Below are 15,908 nucleotides of genomic sequence, written 5' to 3' on the forward strand. Positions count from 1 at the left end.
AACCCATAAACCCTAAATTATGCAGTACTTTCTGTATTAATAAATTGCTACCCTCAGTCCCAGAGGTGACTACATTTCAACAGCATAGTGCTAGTACTATTAATAAATACTGAAGCTTAGAAAATGAAAAGCCTTAAATAAAATGTGGAAGATTGTTTCTGTATCAGAAAAAGAGAAAAAAAGTATTGCAAGAAGTAGGTATGTCCTTAATGTAACATCTCCTCTTCATATACTTTTGTTTCTCAATACTTGAAACAATTAAGACCCTAATAAATTAAATTAAATGTTCTTGCTTTTGCTATTAGAAAAGCAAGTGATCTTCAGATAAACTCGGTCTCATGATGACTGACAGTTAGTAAAAAAAAATTGTTTTGATACTTAATAGTGCATACATTTTGCTGTTTAAAAAATCCAGTGGAAATACTCTCAGTTATAGCACAGTGCTATTCTGTGCTTTCTTAACAAAAGCTGTTAGTGTGTTTAGAGTAATTTTTCCATCATGAAAAAACCCAGTATCTGTGACAGATTGTGTTACTATACACACCTGCATTTGCTCTGAACCTGCTAGCCTGATAAATTGGTAAGATAAGTTGGTCACATGTTGTTTTAAACAGGCAAAGAACATAGTTCCTAATAAAAGAATGCTACATATTTCTTCTAAAAGGTTAAAAAGCATTTCTCAGGGCTCTTAAATTACCATATTCTGATACCAAGGGAAAATAAAACCTGGGCTTAGAGTCTTGTTTGTACTTAGAGGGCTTTCCGGACAGGAAGGCAATCTTGATGCAATTCAGTAAGCCACAATACCAGTGGGGCATTACAGGTGAAAAATTTGCAGCTGTACCCCTCACCGCAATGTATTACAACTGTACAGTGGAATATTTCCTGTACAGAAATAGGGCTTGGTTAACTTTGTTTCCCAAGAGTAGATCACATTAAAATGTTATAAAATCATGATTTCCTGCATTTGAATACTTGTGGTTTCTCAACTGGTTCCAATATTACAAAGGGTTTTTTATAGCCTCTATTAGTTGAAGATGTATAGAAGCTTTTTTCCAAAGTCAGCTAAAAGGCAGTTATGTATTTTTAAAGAACAGCTTCTCTCAGAAGACCAGAGTTTTCCTTCATATCTCTTTATTATAGCTCTGTTTAATATTTATTTTATAAACTACAGCACATATGTAAATTTCAATAATCTGAAATAAATATGCTAAAAGGACCATAAACAAATTTGTTAAATGGATTTTGAAAAGCTGAGGTATATGTTATTAATCAGAAAGCAAAATAGTCGTTATTTTAATTATTCAACCATGGACCTTAGTAAGAATAGCAGAAAAATTAAATTAATAAGATATTGTATATTCACTTTTAAAGTGAGTATAATTTCAGTGTTCTACTTTAGGACAAAATTTGTTAAATGAAATTCAAGGAGAAATAAAACAAATTTTGTGAAGGAATTACGTAGGATCATTTTGAAAAACTTCTCCAGTTAAGGTATCTGATTATTTCTCAGTGTTGAGAATTGAGAGTGCATCACAGTGGAATCATTTTTACTGCTTAAAATATGTGGGTACGTAACACATCAAAATAGTGTCAAAGTACAGAAAACCATAATAAAATACAAAGGAGACTGAGCTGGGGAGCAGCAAGTACTTTGTACAGATAGAATGTTTTTAATCCTAGTACTACTGTTAATCCTAATACTACTAATATTAAGCTAAATTTTTACCTCACTTTAAACCACCACTTTTTTTTTTTTATATCATTTGGATCTTCATGAAAAGGGAAAATTGGTGGTCTGTAGCTGTGCCAGGAGAGGCTGTGTTCCACACTGGTGTGATACAATCTTAGCCCTGAGGAAGGCAAAAAAAATGTTACCTAACAGGCAGTTCTGTTTTTAGCACAATTTCACAATGTCAATCACATAAGGTAAACAGGAAAGTTGATTTTGAAGCATCCTACAGTTGTCCAAGATGTTGTTCCACATGTCAGACTGGCTTGTGTGCATCATGTGAACACGTATATTCTAGAGCTTTTATTCTATTTAATATTAATTATCTTTTGAGCATATTTTCTACATAATATATTTGTCTGCAGTGGTTTTGCTATTTTTATATAAACAGTACTTCAAAATCAATTTTTAAAGTAATGTTCTTGGTAGTTATTGCCAAGAATTTTTCCCTAATAAAAATATGGATAAAGCTTCTTATTTCCTACTACTGTGACTTCTCTTCACCTAACGGGAGAATTGTATTTTTAAGGCAGTTGGCCCTAAAACAGTAACATATCCCAATAACAGAATAGCTTTATGACAGAGCAATCAGTTTATTCATACTCAGGAAGCTGGAGTTAAAATCTCAGCATGGGTTGGCATCTGACACAAAGTGCTAGTTTGTGTTGTGTTCTCCCTCTCCTTCACTTAGGTGGCCCTGCTCAGGGAAGATAAAACACACACACGCTTCCTGTCTTCTGTGTGCTTTTTCTTGTCCAGTAGTTGTTTCTGGAACAAGAATAACTTCATTTCCAAGAGGAAGCGCCCACCATCTGAGGGACTGAGTTTCAAGAAATGAAGATTTATTCTGTAGAAGCTTACTTTCTTGCAAAAACATTAATCAAAAGGAAGCATCACTGAAAGTAACATTGAGTGTATTCTTCTGCAAGCCAGCTGTTAATATCTTCCTTTCTCAGCCGAACAAGTTGTGTTTTGCAACCTAAAAGATCTGCATGTGTATGAAGTTCCATTTTTATACTGATTTTAAATATTATATGGTCCAGTATTTAAGTAATAATGCAATAGTACTTTTGTATGCCTTTCATTCAGCAACCTCAAAGCAGTAGGCAGAGACCTATAGCTTTTTCCTAGAGACAAAAAGGATGTCTGTGAAAAAGATGGGATTAGCTAAGAAACTGAGATATTTTAATTATTTCTGCCCTAAATGGGAATGTTGTCTGTGTCTGAGACCTGTTAGCATTATGACAATATGTATAGTGTGTAATAGGTACAATTGTTCATGGTCATGTGACAGCTTGTGGAAGTGCACCTGAGCTTAGCTACAGAAGTGTACCTAGCATAAGTGATGTGCACCTGAAGGCTTTTCAAGTCCCAGTTAGCAAGAAAGTCTAAAGATGGGAGGAGGTCAAGGAAAAATCTAGAAGCATGTTGGGATCATGAAAGCCTTCCAAAAGCACATACGGATCAACAGTCTTCTCTCTCCCATTGTATCTTATTATGACACACAACTTAAAGCGGGAATAATGAATATCCATGTGGTCAGTAGTGTGTACAACACATGGATGAAAATATTAACAGGCAACGTAGTATGTTAACAGATTCTGCAGCATTTAATGGCACCTGGATTTAAATTCTTCTGGTACAGATAACGTGTGACACCATATAGGATGAAGAAGAAAAAAACGTGATCTATCACACTGTAGTGCATTAGTGGGAGTACTTCATGTTAGTTATTAATACTGTGTTGCTGATTGGTTAACAAACATGCAGGAAATTATTTGAAGGAGGCAGGTTTTTGAAGGGATTTTAAAGTTTCTTGTTGTTTGGGGTTTGTTTTTTTTGTTTGTTTGGGTTTTTTTGTTTGTTTTTGGGGTTTTTTATGAAATATATATGATAGAGGTTTCAGCCCTACTGAAGTTGAAGAGTTGCTTTATGTTCCCAGAGGTGATTCCCATCATGTCTATGTTAGTAATACATATGAAGATATTTTTTCTTAAAATAGGGCAAAACAAAAGATTCACAGAAAACAGGAATCCACGCTCTCCTAGTTAAAAAGATTTCTACTCCAAGGCAACTATTTCAGCAGAGTTGTTTCTTTGTGTCCTGTACTCACAGGGAGCAGGACTGGAACTGTCACTTGGAGGCAACAGCTTTCCTTCTTATCAGAATTTGCTAATAAACCATTTTCATCAGAACAGTGCTATGCAATTTTCAGATCTCTTATTTCTGTAGTTCACAGCAGTAAAGATAAAAAGGAGGAACCTTCAAATCCTCTGCTTTGTTTTAAATGTATTTATCTTACTAACTTTTTTTTTATAAGTACTTAGTTTTGTGGCTGTATTTTCATGTAGCTTTTCACTTCTGCTTCTGATTCTGTTATTAATGCTGCTGAGAAAAAAGCATTTGACTGCTGTTCTGCCTTCTCTTGCCATAATCATCCTTCTAAATAAGTGTTTGTGTCATAGTACATGGTTTCCTTGCAAAACAGAGATTCTTGGTTGAATCTGAGCCCACAGGTAGGTAATAGTTTGATGCATATGTAAGCGACAGGGTCTGTATAGTATTGGTTCTGTTTGCATTGTACAGTCAAAAAAAAGAAATCACTGCGATTAAAACTTTCTTTGAAAGCTAGGAAAGAAGACAAAGCAATGAAGTGTCTTGTTGAAGAAGCATGCTTCATGTTTAGCAAAGTAGTTTGTGGTTAGATATGCTTCATTATTTTTTAGTTGTTTAGAGGCAGCACTCATGGTCACATTTTCTAAGGGGTAACAATTATCTGAATTATAGTTTAGATTTTATTAAAATATTTTAAGGTAAAAGTACCGTATTTAATTTGACATATGGCAATTTTTTTGTTGCAGCTAATTCACTTATTCCCACTGCCTATGACTCAGTTCTGGCATTATAGCCATTTCCAGGCTATTATTTTTGGCAGCTAGTATTGCCCAGAGCTACCATCTTTCCTTAAACTTATCCAGATCAGGCATTAGTAATAAACCCCCTAGAACAAATAAAGCTAGATATGCAGGAATCAAAGATTCTAAGTCAACTAAGTCTTTTGCAGACTTCAAGCCAGAAAGTTTACAGTTTAGACAGTCCCAAAGCATGAACTGTATTTTGTATAGGCGATCATATAAAGTGTGGCTTTCACTTTTTATTTCTAATGTTTACATGATGTCTTGAAACTGGCTCAAGCTCTGGTAGTTTTCCTGACAAATTGCAACACAGTTACGAAAAAATTTGTGAGCAAAAATAAAGAAGAATAAGCTTTTTGATGTGCTTACCAGCCTGCTTTAATTGTTAATATGTTCTTTCTGGCTACTTAAACTGCTGAGTCCAGTGGTCGTTCCTGTGCCTTTCCAGATTCTTTAGAATTTGCTTAGAATATTACCGTGACATTCCTATGATTCTGTATAAAAGCCTGAAGAGAACTTATTACTTCTTTAATACATAATAATTGTTTTCTTCACTTTGTCATCTTCTCTTCAACATAAGTTTCAGTATTTCCATCACATACTGAGCTGTGGAAGCATTTAATACCTGCTTTATTTTAAAAACAATATATATAAAATCTGGTTTGTTTGGGGTGGTTTTTTCACTTTTCACATGGCCTTTATTTTCTATCTGTCCGTATTACTTTTCTGTAGCCTTATTGATAGTTCTAAGTTTTTCCCACTGTAGTGCCATTTATGAAATTCCTTCATTGTGTTCTTGAACCTGTTCTTCCAGCTGATTAGTCTTAGTGGGACTAGAATTTATCTCCTTGCTTAGCCTCTTAAAAAACCCACTACTTGCTGTTCTGATCCAGTTTTGTGAGATTCTTATTCAGGATTTTCTCTTGTGAGATGTAATCTAACATAAGTAAGTGTCATAAACAATAAGAGGATAGTTTTACAGGGCCTTTGTTGCACACATATTACTTAACAGGGCTGACAACAAAAGGTAGCTTAGGTCTAGACAGGCAATAGGAAGCACAAAACCAAACCAAGTGTTCAGGTGTACTGAATCGGACTCTTAAAAATCTCAGTCATTTTAAGGACTGAGATTTTAAAATATGCATAAATATGCTGTTATGTGTCTGTGTCATACTTTCAGAAGTGCCTGTGCAACCAGACTGCAACTTTTTTTAGAAATTATGCAGTTCCTTTTGTACTGTTATCATTCCAAGACCTCATGCTATAGGAAATAAACCAAATATTGCAATATTTTAAATAAAATCAGGTGGTTTATCACTGGTGGAGGCTGTGAAGATTTTGAAAAGAAGTAGGTCAGTGTGAATGGCTGTAGAATGTAGGATGAAAGACAGCAGACAATGGAAGTTGCTATTTGTATGTTCATAGTTAACACAGGGGAATTCCCTAAGTATGTCTATAATTGAAGGACAGGAACATTACCATGGTATTGCAATTTTGAGTGTTTGTCCATAGACACTTAAACCTAAGAAAAATTCAACACTGAGAAGTTTTTAAGAGATCTAAAACTCTATAGTGACATTAAGAGCAAAGGGAATAAGTATAGTGTGTCCTTGAAATATGGCTACACAGTAATGTGGCATTTCCTATTGCTGTTGTGCACAGCACCACTGCAGAGTTAGCAACACAGAACCAAGAAAGATTTGTTTCTGGCTCATCAAGCCCAGCCTCCTCCTATCAGGGCAATGCTCCATCTTATTAACAAATCAAGCTTTTAAAAGCAGCTGACATGAGCACCAAGACTGTCCTCAAACCTCCCTCTCCTCTTCAGGTTGCTAGCCTTATGCTTTATATATAGAGCAACTCAGTTTTGACACATAGTCTGTGGGCCTTTTCCTCTATTAACTGTTTATCTCCTGAAGTGTCTGGGTAGGGCATTCATGTTCTTTTCATCTTGCTTCATTTGGTTCTCAGCTCTGCACAGATTCCAGTGTGAGCTAATACATTTTTAACATGGAAGTGTGCCGTATTCTAAATGAGGTCCCACTGGTGTCTTATACAAGCCAAGTAATGTTTGTCTCATGCTTTTGGAAGTATCTCACCTGATATCTCTCAGGATGGCATTTGTTTTTTCCAGGCATCATCATACTGCCTCCGAATTTTCCAGCTGACACTAACATGTCCTCAACATTTTCAATTGAGTATGCAGCTTATGAACTGACTTGTTGCTGTCTTTATTTGTGTAACATGCACTTTTAATGTTTAATCAATCTCTTTTTCTCAGACTCTAGACTCTGAAATTAAATCGGTATTCCTGACTGATATTCCTGTGCTACTCTGTTATGTATGTTTCTGGCATCAGATAGTTTTTTCTTTTTTTTCTTTTATCTTTCTGTCTTTTTTCTTTTGCCTTTTTTTTTCTTTGTATTTTTTGCTTTTTTTTTTCCTCTCTCTTTTTTGCTTTTTTACTTTTTTCCTTCCATCCTGACCTTAAAACATAAGTGACTCTGGTTGTTCTTTTCAGTCTTCAGGTATCACTGTGACTTGACATATGTAGTAAAAATCCATGTTTCAGGTTCTGTGGTTCCATATGTTAATTCTTTCAGGATTCCTTCATGGAGATTATTTATGTTACTTTGCCCTCACCAGCTTGAACCACTGAGCTCCCTGAATTTTCCTTCTTAACCTTCATTCCTGTTAATTAATCAGCCTGCTGTCTTTTCCATATGCCTTATAGACCTTACTGAATAACAAGGAGTATACTTACAGAGCTTTTTCTACCTATTCCAAGATTTACTTATATCTCTACCATGTTCTTACTTTTTTCATGGTGGTATATATATGTGTGTCTACACACAGACACAGAGGGATAAAAGGGGTATTTACACATACGTGTGCATTTTTTTTTACTATTTGCTTTATGTCAACTTCACTTTTTAGTATTTCTTGATCATGCACAAGTGCCATAACTGTGAATTTCTGTATTTTAATTCTAAAATTTTTGTATCTTGCTGAGTTTGCATTTGTTTTAAAAAAGGAGGCCTAAGACACGCTCCTTTAAAGTTGATGCTTTTATTAAAATTTTCTATTTGCTTTAGAAATATCTCTAATAACATTCTCTCCTGTTCAGTGATGCGTCCAGGATTAATGCAAGTGAGTTATTTACAGACTTAAAATTAGAGATGTGATTAAACTGGGTTTGGGTTTTCAAAACCACACTGTTGTCTGAGGAACATATTCCATGAAAGAAAATATTATGTTATCACAAGTACTTCAAGATTTGTCCCAAGATTTTTATTCGTGTGTTGACCCACCACGAGGCATTGTGTTGCCTGTCATAATTTTTTCTCTGCATCTTTGATCACTTTAATAATTCAATAAATGAGTGATTAATAAATTGATAGTTGTATGTCATAAAATTAAAGAGCTAGTTTGAGGAAAAAAAAAAATCTGATTATTAGAATGTCCTTGATACCATGATGTGATGGATTTTTTGGATACATAATACAAATAATGCTTAGTTGAATTGTCTTTGTTATTCTTGGGAACTGTGGAACAAGTTGCTATTTCTTTACCAAGTAAGAGAAAGTTTGAAATGTAATACTGCAATCAAGTTCTAAGAACATTTTAATTTAAATCAAAACAGCACAGAATCTGAGTAATGGTTACAATTCTGATTTTCTAGATAGCAGTTTACTTGTATTTAGTTTTGTTAGTTTTGCATTTTAGCATGTACAGTAAATCTCATTATATTTGGAATCAAGCAATTATTATAATCAAGTAATTATGCCTTCTCCCTTTTATCACAGATTCCTTGCAGCTTGGAGTACTGGGATGAGCTTCAGAAATCGTTTGTTGCATTCCGGGAATTCAGTCTGTCAGAAAGCAAAGTCTGTGAACTGCAGCTGCCCAGTGTCAACCTTGTGAACGACCAGAAGGAACTCATAGCCTCTGATCTTTGGAGGATTGTCCTGAACAGCAGTCAGAACGTCGCTGATGACCAAAGGTAACTTTAAAGGAGGAGGAAAAAACAGAAATCTAATGCTACACTCTTGAGAGATCTTTTCCAAGAGACTTAGGAAATAAGATACTGTTTTCATATGCAGTAAGAGTAGCTTAAATGAGCTTCAGGCTGTAGTTCACCTTCACGCAAGGGCACGGAGTGTGCACAAAAAGAGCTCTCTTTTAGATTTATAGGCAGCCTGGCAGCATCATATTAATCAATTTTCTGAACCCAAGGTTTACTAAAAAGTGAAGACAAACAGGCCATATCCTGAAACCTGTCAGCTGCATGAGGCAGTAAAATTAGCAAATTAACAAAAGAAGGCTGAGGTGCAATCCATTGTATAACATTGTAGTAAGCATTCTGCTTCCATCCATCCCTCTATACAGCACCTTTATTCTGTCCTCAGTGCAAGTCAATGACTAAAATAAGCCAAGTGTCTATTTTAAATATATTAAGCAAAACCTTAGTACTTCAAGAGCATTTCATTATTATTTACACAGCTTGCTTCCTATGTTAACAGTAAAAAAATTTAATCGATGCTTTCAAACACTGGGGATCCATTTTTCATTATGTTTACAGCTGGAAACAATGAGCAATGACAGATATTCACTCTATTCGCATTCACTCAGTTTGGGTTAATATGTAGAGTGAGAAGGAATCAGTACAAGTTCTCTCCACAAACAGCAGTAGAATTGCTTTCAAAGACCTTAAAATTTTATAGTTAAGAAAGGAAAACCCAGCACGACCCTGCTGAAACATTGGTATTTGCTGATTGTTGCTGCCCATGTATGAACACATGCCTGAATGAGTGTGTAGCATCCACGTATATGTTACGTGAATCTACAGAATTCAGAGAAATCAGGAAATATGAACATGGCTAACGAAATCAGTGAAGAAAATTAAACATCTGGTTTCCATTAATAGTATCAGGTTGGAAATGATTTCTTGATGTTAATTGTGAAAGAATGCATTTTCATCATTGAGAAGTTAAGTGTTTTAGACAAGGTTAATTCCTCTGAATGTGGGACCTTGGCAAAATTGCCTTCCTGGTCAGCTTAACACCACAGAAATGTGAACTCGGTGGGAACTGAAAATGAACTAGTGAAATTTAGTAGTTTTTTTTCATCAAGGCATTTGGCACTGTAGTCATGTTTATTGTTTTCTACTCCAGTAGAGTTCATCTCTCTATGCAATGTTTCATTCAGGGAGCTCTGATGAACTGGTGAGTTGTAATGTTTCAGAAAGAGGCTAGGGTTAAAATGAAATACAAATAAGTTTGGGTTTGTTGTTTTTTTAAAAAGTTAACCAGTTTGGACTAGGATTACCATCAGAAATGTTTTACAGCACAACATGAATCTGCCTTCCTAGAATGTCTAAACTTGTGAGTTTTCAGATGAGAGTCTGCAGGCCTACTCCACAGCAGTGACCATCTTCAGTGGTATCAATGTGTCAAGTTACAAAGTGGTGAAAATATCCGAATGGCCTTGAGGTACCAGAAGACTCCAAGGAAGACAATTGCTTTGTTCACAGCAGTGATATTGTCTTATAAATGTACTCCAGACATGGTGTGTGTACACAAAAAAGCTAAAGCAGAAACTACAACTGAAAGAGCAGGAAATAAATTGAAGGATTAGCAGTTCACTGAGTAGGGATGGCAGGAAAGGAAATAAAGCAGCCAAAAATAAGTGCCACACTACTGAAACAATTGAAGGTCAATAAACAGAAGAGATAGAGGGAAGTCAAGGGAAGATGTTATGAGCTGTCAGCTCCTTAGGCACGTGCATGGAGACTGCAGTCCCATGCAGTCCAAATACTTCTGGTGACCTGAGGAATTTACAATAGATTTGAAAGGTGTAGTTTACACCTACATGAACTAATAGTGGACTGGAAAGTTGAAGATTTGTATAGGTCAAGGTGAACTCTGTTCAGAAGCCAGAAGCCTGAGGGATACAACAGGAAAACCTCTGATTTCAGTGAGAGAAAAGTTTATATTTGCTGCCCTCAACTTCAGATACAAATTCAAACTGATCCCTCTTTATACCAGCTTCAAGCAAGGTTGAACTGCAAGCTTTCTTAAGGATGGCTGCAGGAAGGATAGGTGTGGTAGTAGTCCTGACCAGCCTGGAGTGGTCCTTCCCAGAGAAATTTAAAGGGTAAGAAAAAGAGCAGCTGTTCCTCAGAGATGAGGCTTTGACGTGTGGGGTTTGAGGCACACTACCTTTCTTGGAGACAGGGCAAATCGCGCCAGTCACATGTCACTGACCAAGCACCCTAAAAGGTATTCTGGATTCTGCTTGTCAAAAAAATCCCAAACTGTTTTGGTTTTGAGAAAGAACTTGCCCTATGTCATGGTAAATTTCAACATTAGGCTTGTTCCTAAAGCGAGTGTTTTACATGAGACTTTGAGAAGAGCCACAAGAAGCTCTGCTTTGCCAGGTGTTAGACCAGGGAACTGCAAGGCTGAGGGTCTCTGTGAATGAGAGCAAGTGAAGACTGTATAAAAGTTGAATCTTGGTTTTCCTGGAGACTTATGACAATTTGACACTAATTACATGCTGTAACTGAATGATTTATTAGCAAATTTAATTAACTATTAATTGTAAGGTATGAGAATGCTTCTTCTTGTTGAAGTTTATTTTCTTAGTTTGATCTTGTATTTTGAGTCAGACTAACAACTGCCATTTGCATGCAGCTTCAAATTCTATAGGTTTGGTGTTTTTTGGGGGATAACCTCTATGATATACAAATTATTAATACTAGAGTGCTGTTTCCTTGTGTTTTAAGTATTTTAGTACTTATTCCTAATAACAGTTTTGAAGTATAAACGTATGTGGCTTGTGTGACAGGAAAACAACAATGTTGAGCAGTAGCTGGCAGGCTGAAGCATACCCACCAATAATGAGTTTGGGACTATTCAAAGATATCATGATCCAAATCCTGTTGTATACAAGCTGTGGTATACAAACATTAAATGTTTATTAAGTGAATGAACAAATTTGAGGTCCTAAGTTAAATAATTTAGCATCTCATTAGGGTTTAGTATGGTGTCTATAGAAGGAACAGTATATGGCATAAACGACTATTCATGGAAGACCTTAAAATAGGGGGTTAAAAGGAAATTATCATAGGATAAATTTTTTATAGGTTGCATTTTTCATGTTGCAGGACTAGCAAATTGAAATCAAAATTACTTTTATTTAAAGCTCTGGGTGGTTTGTTTGGAAGGGGTTTATTGTTCTCTGTTTAAATAGGTTACATTACAAGATGTTTTGTATGTTTGTGCATCTCCTGTGTAATGTAGACAGTAGGTTTATAACTACTGACATTCTAATGTGAAGTAGTAATTGAAAATACCTTATGATACAAACCGTGAAACAAGTACAAAAACTTTTAAATGAGCCCTAAATTGCTGCTTTTTAAAAATTAACATGAGGAATCATGATCATGTTTCTTGCTAATTGTTTCAGCTTTTATTCAAAGTAGGTGATGTACTGGATTTTGACCTCTCAAAATTTGGGTTCAGACCAGCATTTGAGTCATAAATTAAATGAGTTAAGTGGTCTCTTTCTTCTTCCCAGTGGTTATTTTCCCATGTTGTGGTTTCATCACAATTGACAGTTTTGGTTTAAATATTCTGCTCTTAAAATAACAAGAATAATGTAGGTCACTGTTAAGTCACTGTTCCCAGTAGCCATATATTTACCTTGAACTGCTTTGCATGACGTGAAACTATTATACTTTATAATATATAATTACTTTGAATGTAGGTATTTTCCATTTTTAAAGTTCTGATGCTTCATGGGATTTAAAAAAATATAATAGAAATTTCTGGTATTAAGATCAGATCAGTTTTGTTTAGAATTGCCTCTGGTTTTGCTGCACCCATCCTTGAGCATGTTGTGCCAAATATAAAGCAGTAGAAGCTATTTATTTTTTTTCTCCCAACTGAAAAGTTGTGGACAGTGCACACTACATTTTGTAGTGCCAAAGCAGTCAAGAGAATGTGGGATTTTTTTATGTCGTATTCATGTGATGCACAAATTTTGATTTCACAATCAGATCTGCCTCTGTGATATTGATGCTTCTATTATTATTCACCAAGACATAAAAGAAAGTATCCTAGGTTTTCAGCTGACACTGCTTTATTTTCTATTTGTGCAAAGCATGTGATAAACTCTCTCTTTGATTTGTGTAGTCTGTGCAGGATAAAAGGAGAAAGTAGCAATGCTAAAGGTCTGACAGAAATCTGCCTCAGCAGAAAACTCAAGTGGGATTTAGTTTCAAGTCAGAGAGTCATGGTAGTGATTGTGACAACTAGAGTCCCCCTTCAAAAACTTTTCACTCAATATTATGATCTCATTATAATTCTTATTTTAAGGCAACACTACAGTAACTTGGATGCTGCTCTTAGTGTATTTTGTACTGTAAATGATTTATACTGTTACTGTATTTTTAATTTCCTAACAACATGGATGCTATAGTTCTGGCTATGGCTTCTGGCTGAGTAAAAGTCAAATGGACCCACTCACAGATAAAACAGTAACACTTGAACAAAGTCTGATCAGACAGGAAAACAGTGATGGAAGAATACTCATTGCATTTCTTCTCAGATGATTTCTAGGAGGTGATCTCTTTGTAAAGTGGCTTTCCCTTCTAAGATGTGGTTTAGCCCACATTGTTCTGCTCCTCTCAGTCCTTGACTGCCAGCACTTGTCCCTCCCTACCACGAGAGGCGATGCAAGGCCAATTCTCTCCCAGGGAACAGCTTTGTCCCACCTCTGTTTGCATGTGGGTGTACTCTGAACCTTGTTAGGGGATTGTTTCAGTGGTGGGCCTTTTTCTCTTCTAAGGTGACTTTCCCACAGCATCCTTGTAGATAAGTTGATCAAGTATGGGTTTGATGATCAGGCAGTGAGGTGGATCAAGAACTGGTTGAAAGGAAGAAGTCAGAGAGTTGTAGTCAATGGGGCAGAATCTAGTTGGAGGCCTGTGACTAGTGGAGTCCCTCAGGGGTCGGTACTGGGACCGGTGTTGTTCAATATCTTCATCAACGACCTGGATGAGGGCACAGAATGTACCCTCAGCAAGTTTGCTGATGACACCAAGCTGGGAGGAGTGGCTGACACACCAGAAGGCTGTGCTGCCATTCAGAGAGACTTAGACAGGCTGGAGACTTGGGCGGGGAAAAACCTGATGAAGTTTAACAAGAGCAAGTGTAGAGTTTTGCATTTGGGGAAGAAAAACGCCATGCACCAGTACAGGTTGGGGGCTGACCTGCTGGAGAGCAGTGTAGGTGAAAGGGACCTGGGGGTCATGGTAGACAGGAGGATGACCATGAGTCAGCAGTGTGCCCTTGTGGCTAAGAAGGCCAATGGCATCCTGGGGTGTATTAGAAAGGGTGTGGTTAGTAGGTCAAGAGAGGTTCTCCTCCCCCTCTATTCTGCATTGGTGAGGCCACATCTGGAATATTGTGTCCAGTTCTGGGCCCCTCAGTTCAAGAAGGACAGGGAAGTGCTTGAAAGAGTCCAGCGCAGAGCCACAAGGATGATTAAGGGAGTGGAACATCTCCCTTATGAGGAAAGGCTGAGGGAGCTGGGTCTCTTTAGTTTGGAGAAAAGGAGACTGAGGGGTGACCTCATCAATGTTTACAAATATGTAAAGGGTGAGTGTCAAGACGATGGAGTTAAGCTTTTTTCAGGGAAGACCAGTGATAGGACAAGGGGTAATGGATACAAGTTGGAGCATAGGAGGTTTAAGATGAATATCAGGAAAAATTTTTTTACTGTAAGAGTGACAGAGCACTGGAACAGGCTGCCCAGAGAGGTTGTGGAGTCTCCTTCGCTGGAGACATTCAAAACCCGCCTGGATGCCTTCCTGTGTGATGTACTCTAGGTGACCCTGCTCTGGCAGGGGGGTTGGACTAGATGATCTTTCGAGGTCCCTTCCAACCCCTAGGATTCTATGATTCTATGATTCTATGATTCCACAAGTCTGAAAGCAGTTTGAAATAATTTTGTTCCCAACATTTCCAGTTCCAGACCATTACCTCTTCTTGGTCTGATGCTTGTGCAGCAGAAAAATTCAGAGCAAAGTAGGGCTGAAAGCTTTAAAGTATTTCCCTGCTGTATCGGTCCTGCCACATTTCTTCCTGCATCAAGCATGTCATGTTGCCATGTAACCACTGTGGTTATGAATGAAAAAATGTCACACTATCATCAGATTAAAATGCTCAATAAATAAATAAGTGTATAAAATTTGACTAAATAAGAATTTCTACATGTTTTTTCAGGTTTTATTTTATGAAAATACCCATCTGTAAAAGAACATATCCAAGGAAATAAAAATGCTGAGTCATTGATAGGTGACTCAAGGAATAAGTTTCCAAGGAAAAGAAATTTACAATTTCAGAATAAACCTCAGCTTCCATAAATAAATGTCCTTCCTGCAGTTAGTGCTATAGTGTGAAAGTTTTTGTAAGTTCCTCATAGTCTGGTTAACATTGGTTTGCACCCCTCTGCCCTTTTTCAGTTTTCATTCCTTGTGTCCCTGAACTTCTATTTCTAATCAAAATGCAATGGCAATATTCTTAAAATGCTGACAGTTATTCTGAGAGAACTGACCAGTTTCACAGGTTCAAAATTATTTAACGCTCTAAGTCAGCGTGTGAATTTTGGTGGCTTTTGAATTTGCTTCCATGCTGTGTTCCAACAATCCAAGAAATATCCGTGGCAAAGCAAAGAAAGGCATCCCATTTTATCCACTCCAATTTATGTTTTATCATGTGAACACAAAGAAAATTCTATTTCAAAATAGGCCAGTACTCAAAAGGCCAACCACAGCATTTTTGAAATGCGAACAGGCAATTTGAAGTGGTAGAGCAGCACAGAAAAGCATCTAAAAATCTGGTCAAGTGATCTATCCTTCATCCTTCACCAACTTCATCTATTTTTGATATTCTGTCTTGATTCTTTGATAATTAGCTACATTTACTTGGGGGTTACTGTTACATGAGCATTTTTGTTTATGTCCAACAAATGTGAAGTTGGATTTAAACTCCATAAATAAATACCATACTAGCTAGTTACCGTAACACAAAGTAATACTGATACATTATCCTATCCATGGAATTCTACACATTTGCAGCTGAACATTTTTCATACCTACTATGTTTGTGTGTAATTTTGCAGTAACACACATTGAGTGATATAAAAACTGGTCCTAAAAGCATAAAGCATTGCTATGAAAGCCAATATTAGAA

The 15,908-nt window shown here is 36.5% G+C and overlaps 2 protein-coding genes across 5 annotated transcripts in view; one reads left to right on the plus strand and one right to left on the minus strand.

Moving 5' to 3' along the window:
• Nucleotides 1-15,908, minus strand: part of RIDA (reactive intermediate imine deaminase A homolog) — a 959,578-nt gene that overhangs the window by 779,932 nt on the left and 163,738 nt on the right. The gene's annotated exons all lie outside the window — the stretch shown is intronic.
• VPS13B (vacuolar protein sorting 13 homolog B) overlaps nucleotides 1-15,908 on the plus strand; it is a 442,966-nt gene that overhangs the window by 370,860 nt on the left and 56,198 nt on the right. For all 4 annotated transcript variants that reach the window (XM_051610148.1, XM_051610150.1, XM_051610151.1 and 1 more), the window contains one exon: nucleotides 8,454-8,650. In XM_051610148.1, the coding sequence (XP_051466108.1) occupies nucleotides 8,454-8,650 (197 nt within the window). The remainder of the gene's footprint in view (nucleotides 1-8,453; nucleotides 8,651-15,908) is intronic.

This window comes from Apus apus, chromosome 2, assembly GCF_020740795.1.
Source record: "Apus apus isolate bApuApu2 chromosome 2, bApuApu2.pri.cur, whole genome shotgun sequence".
NCBI classification, from domain to species: Eukaryota; Metazoa; Chordata; class Aves; order Apodiformes; family Apodidae; genus Apus; species Apus apus.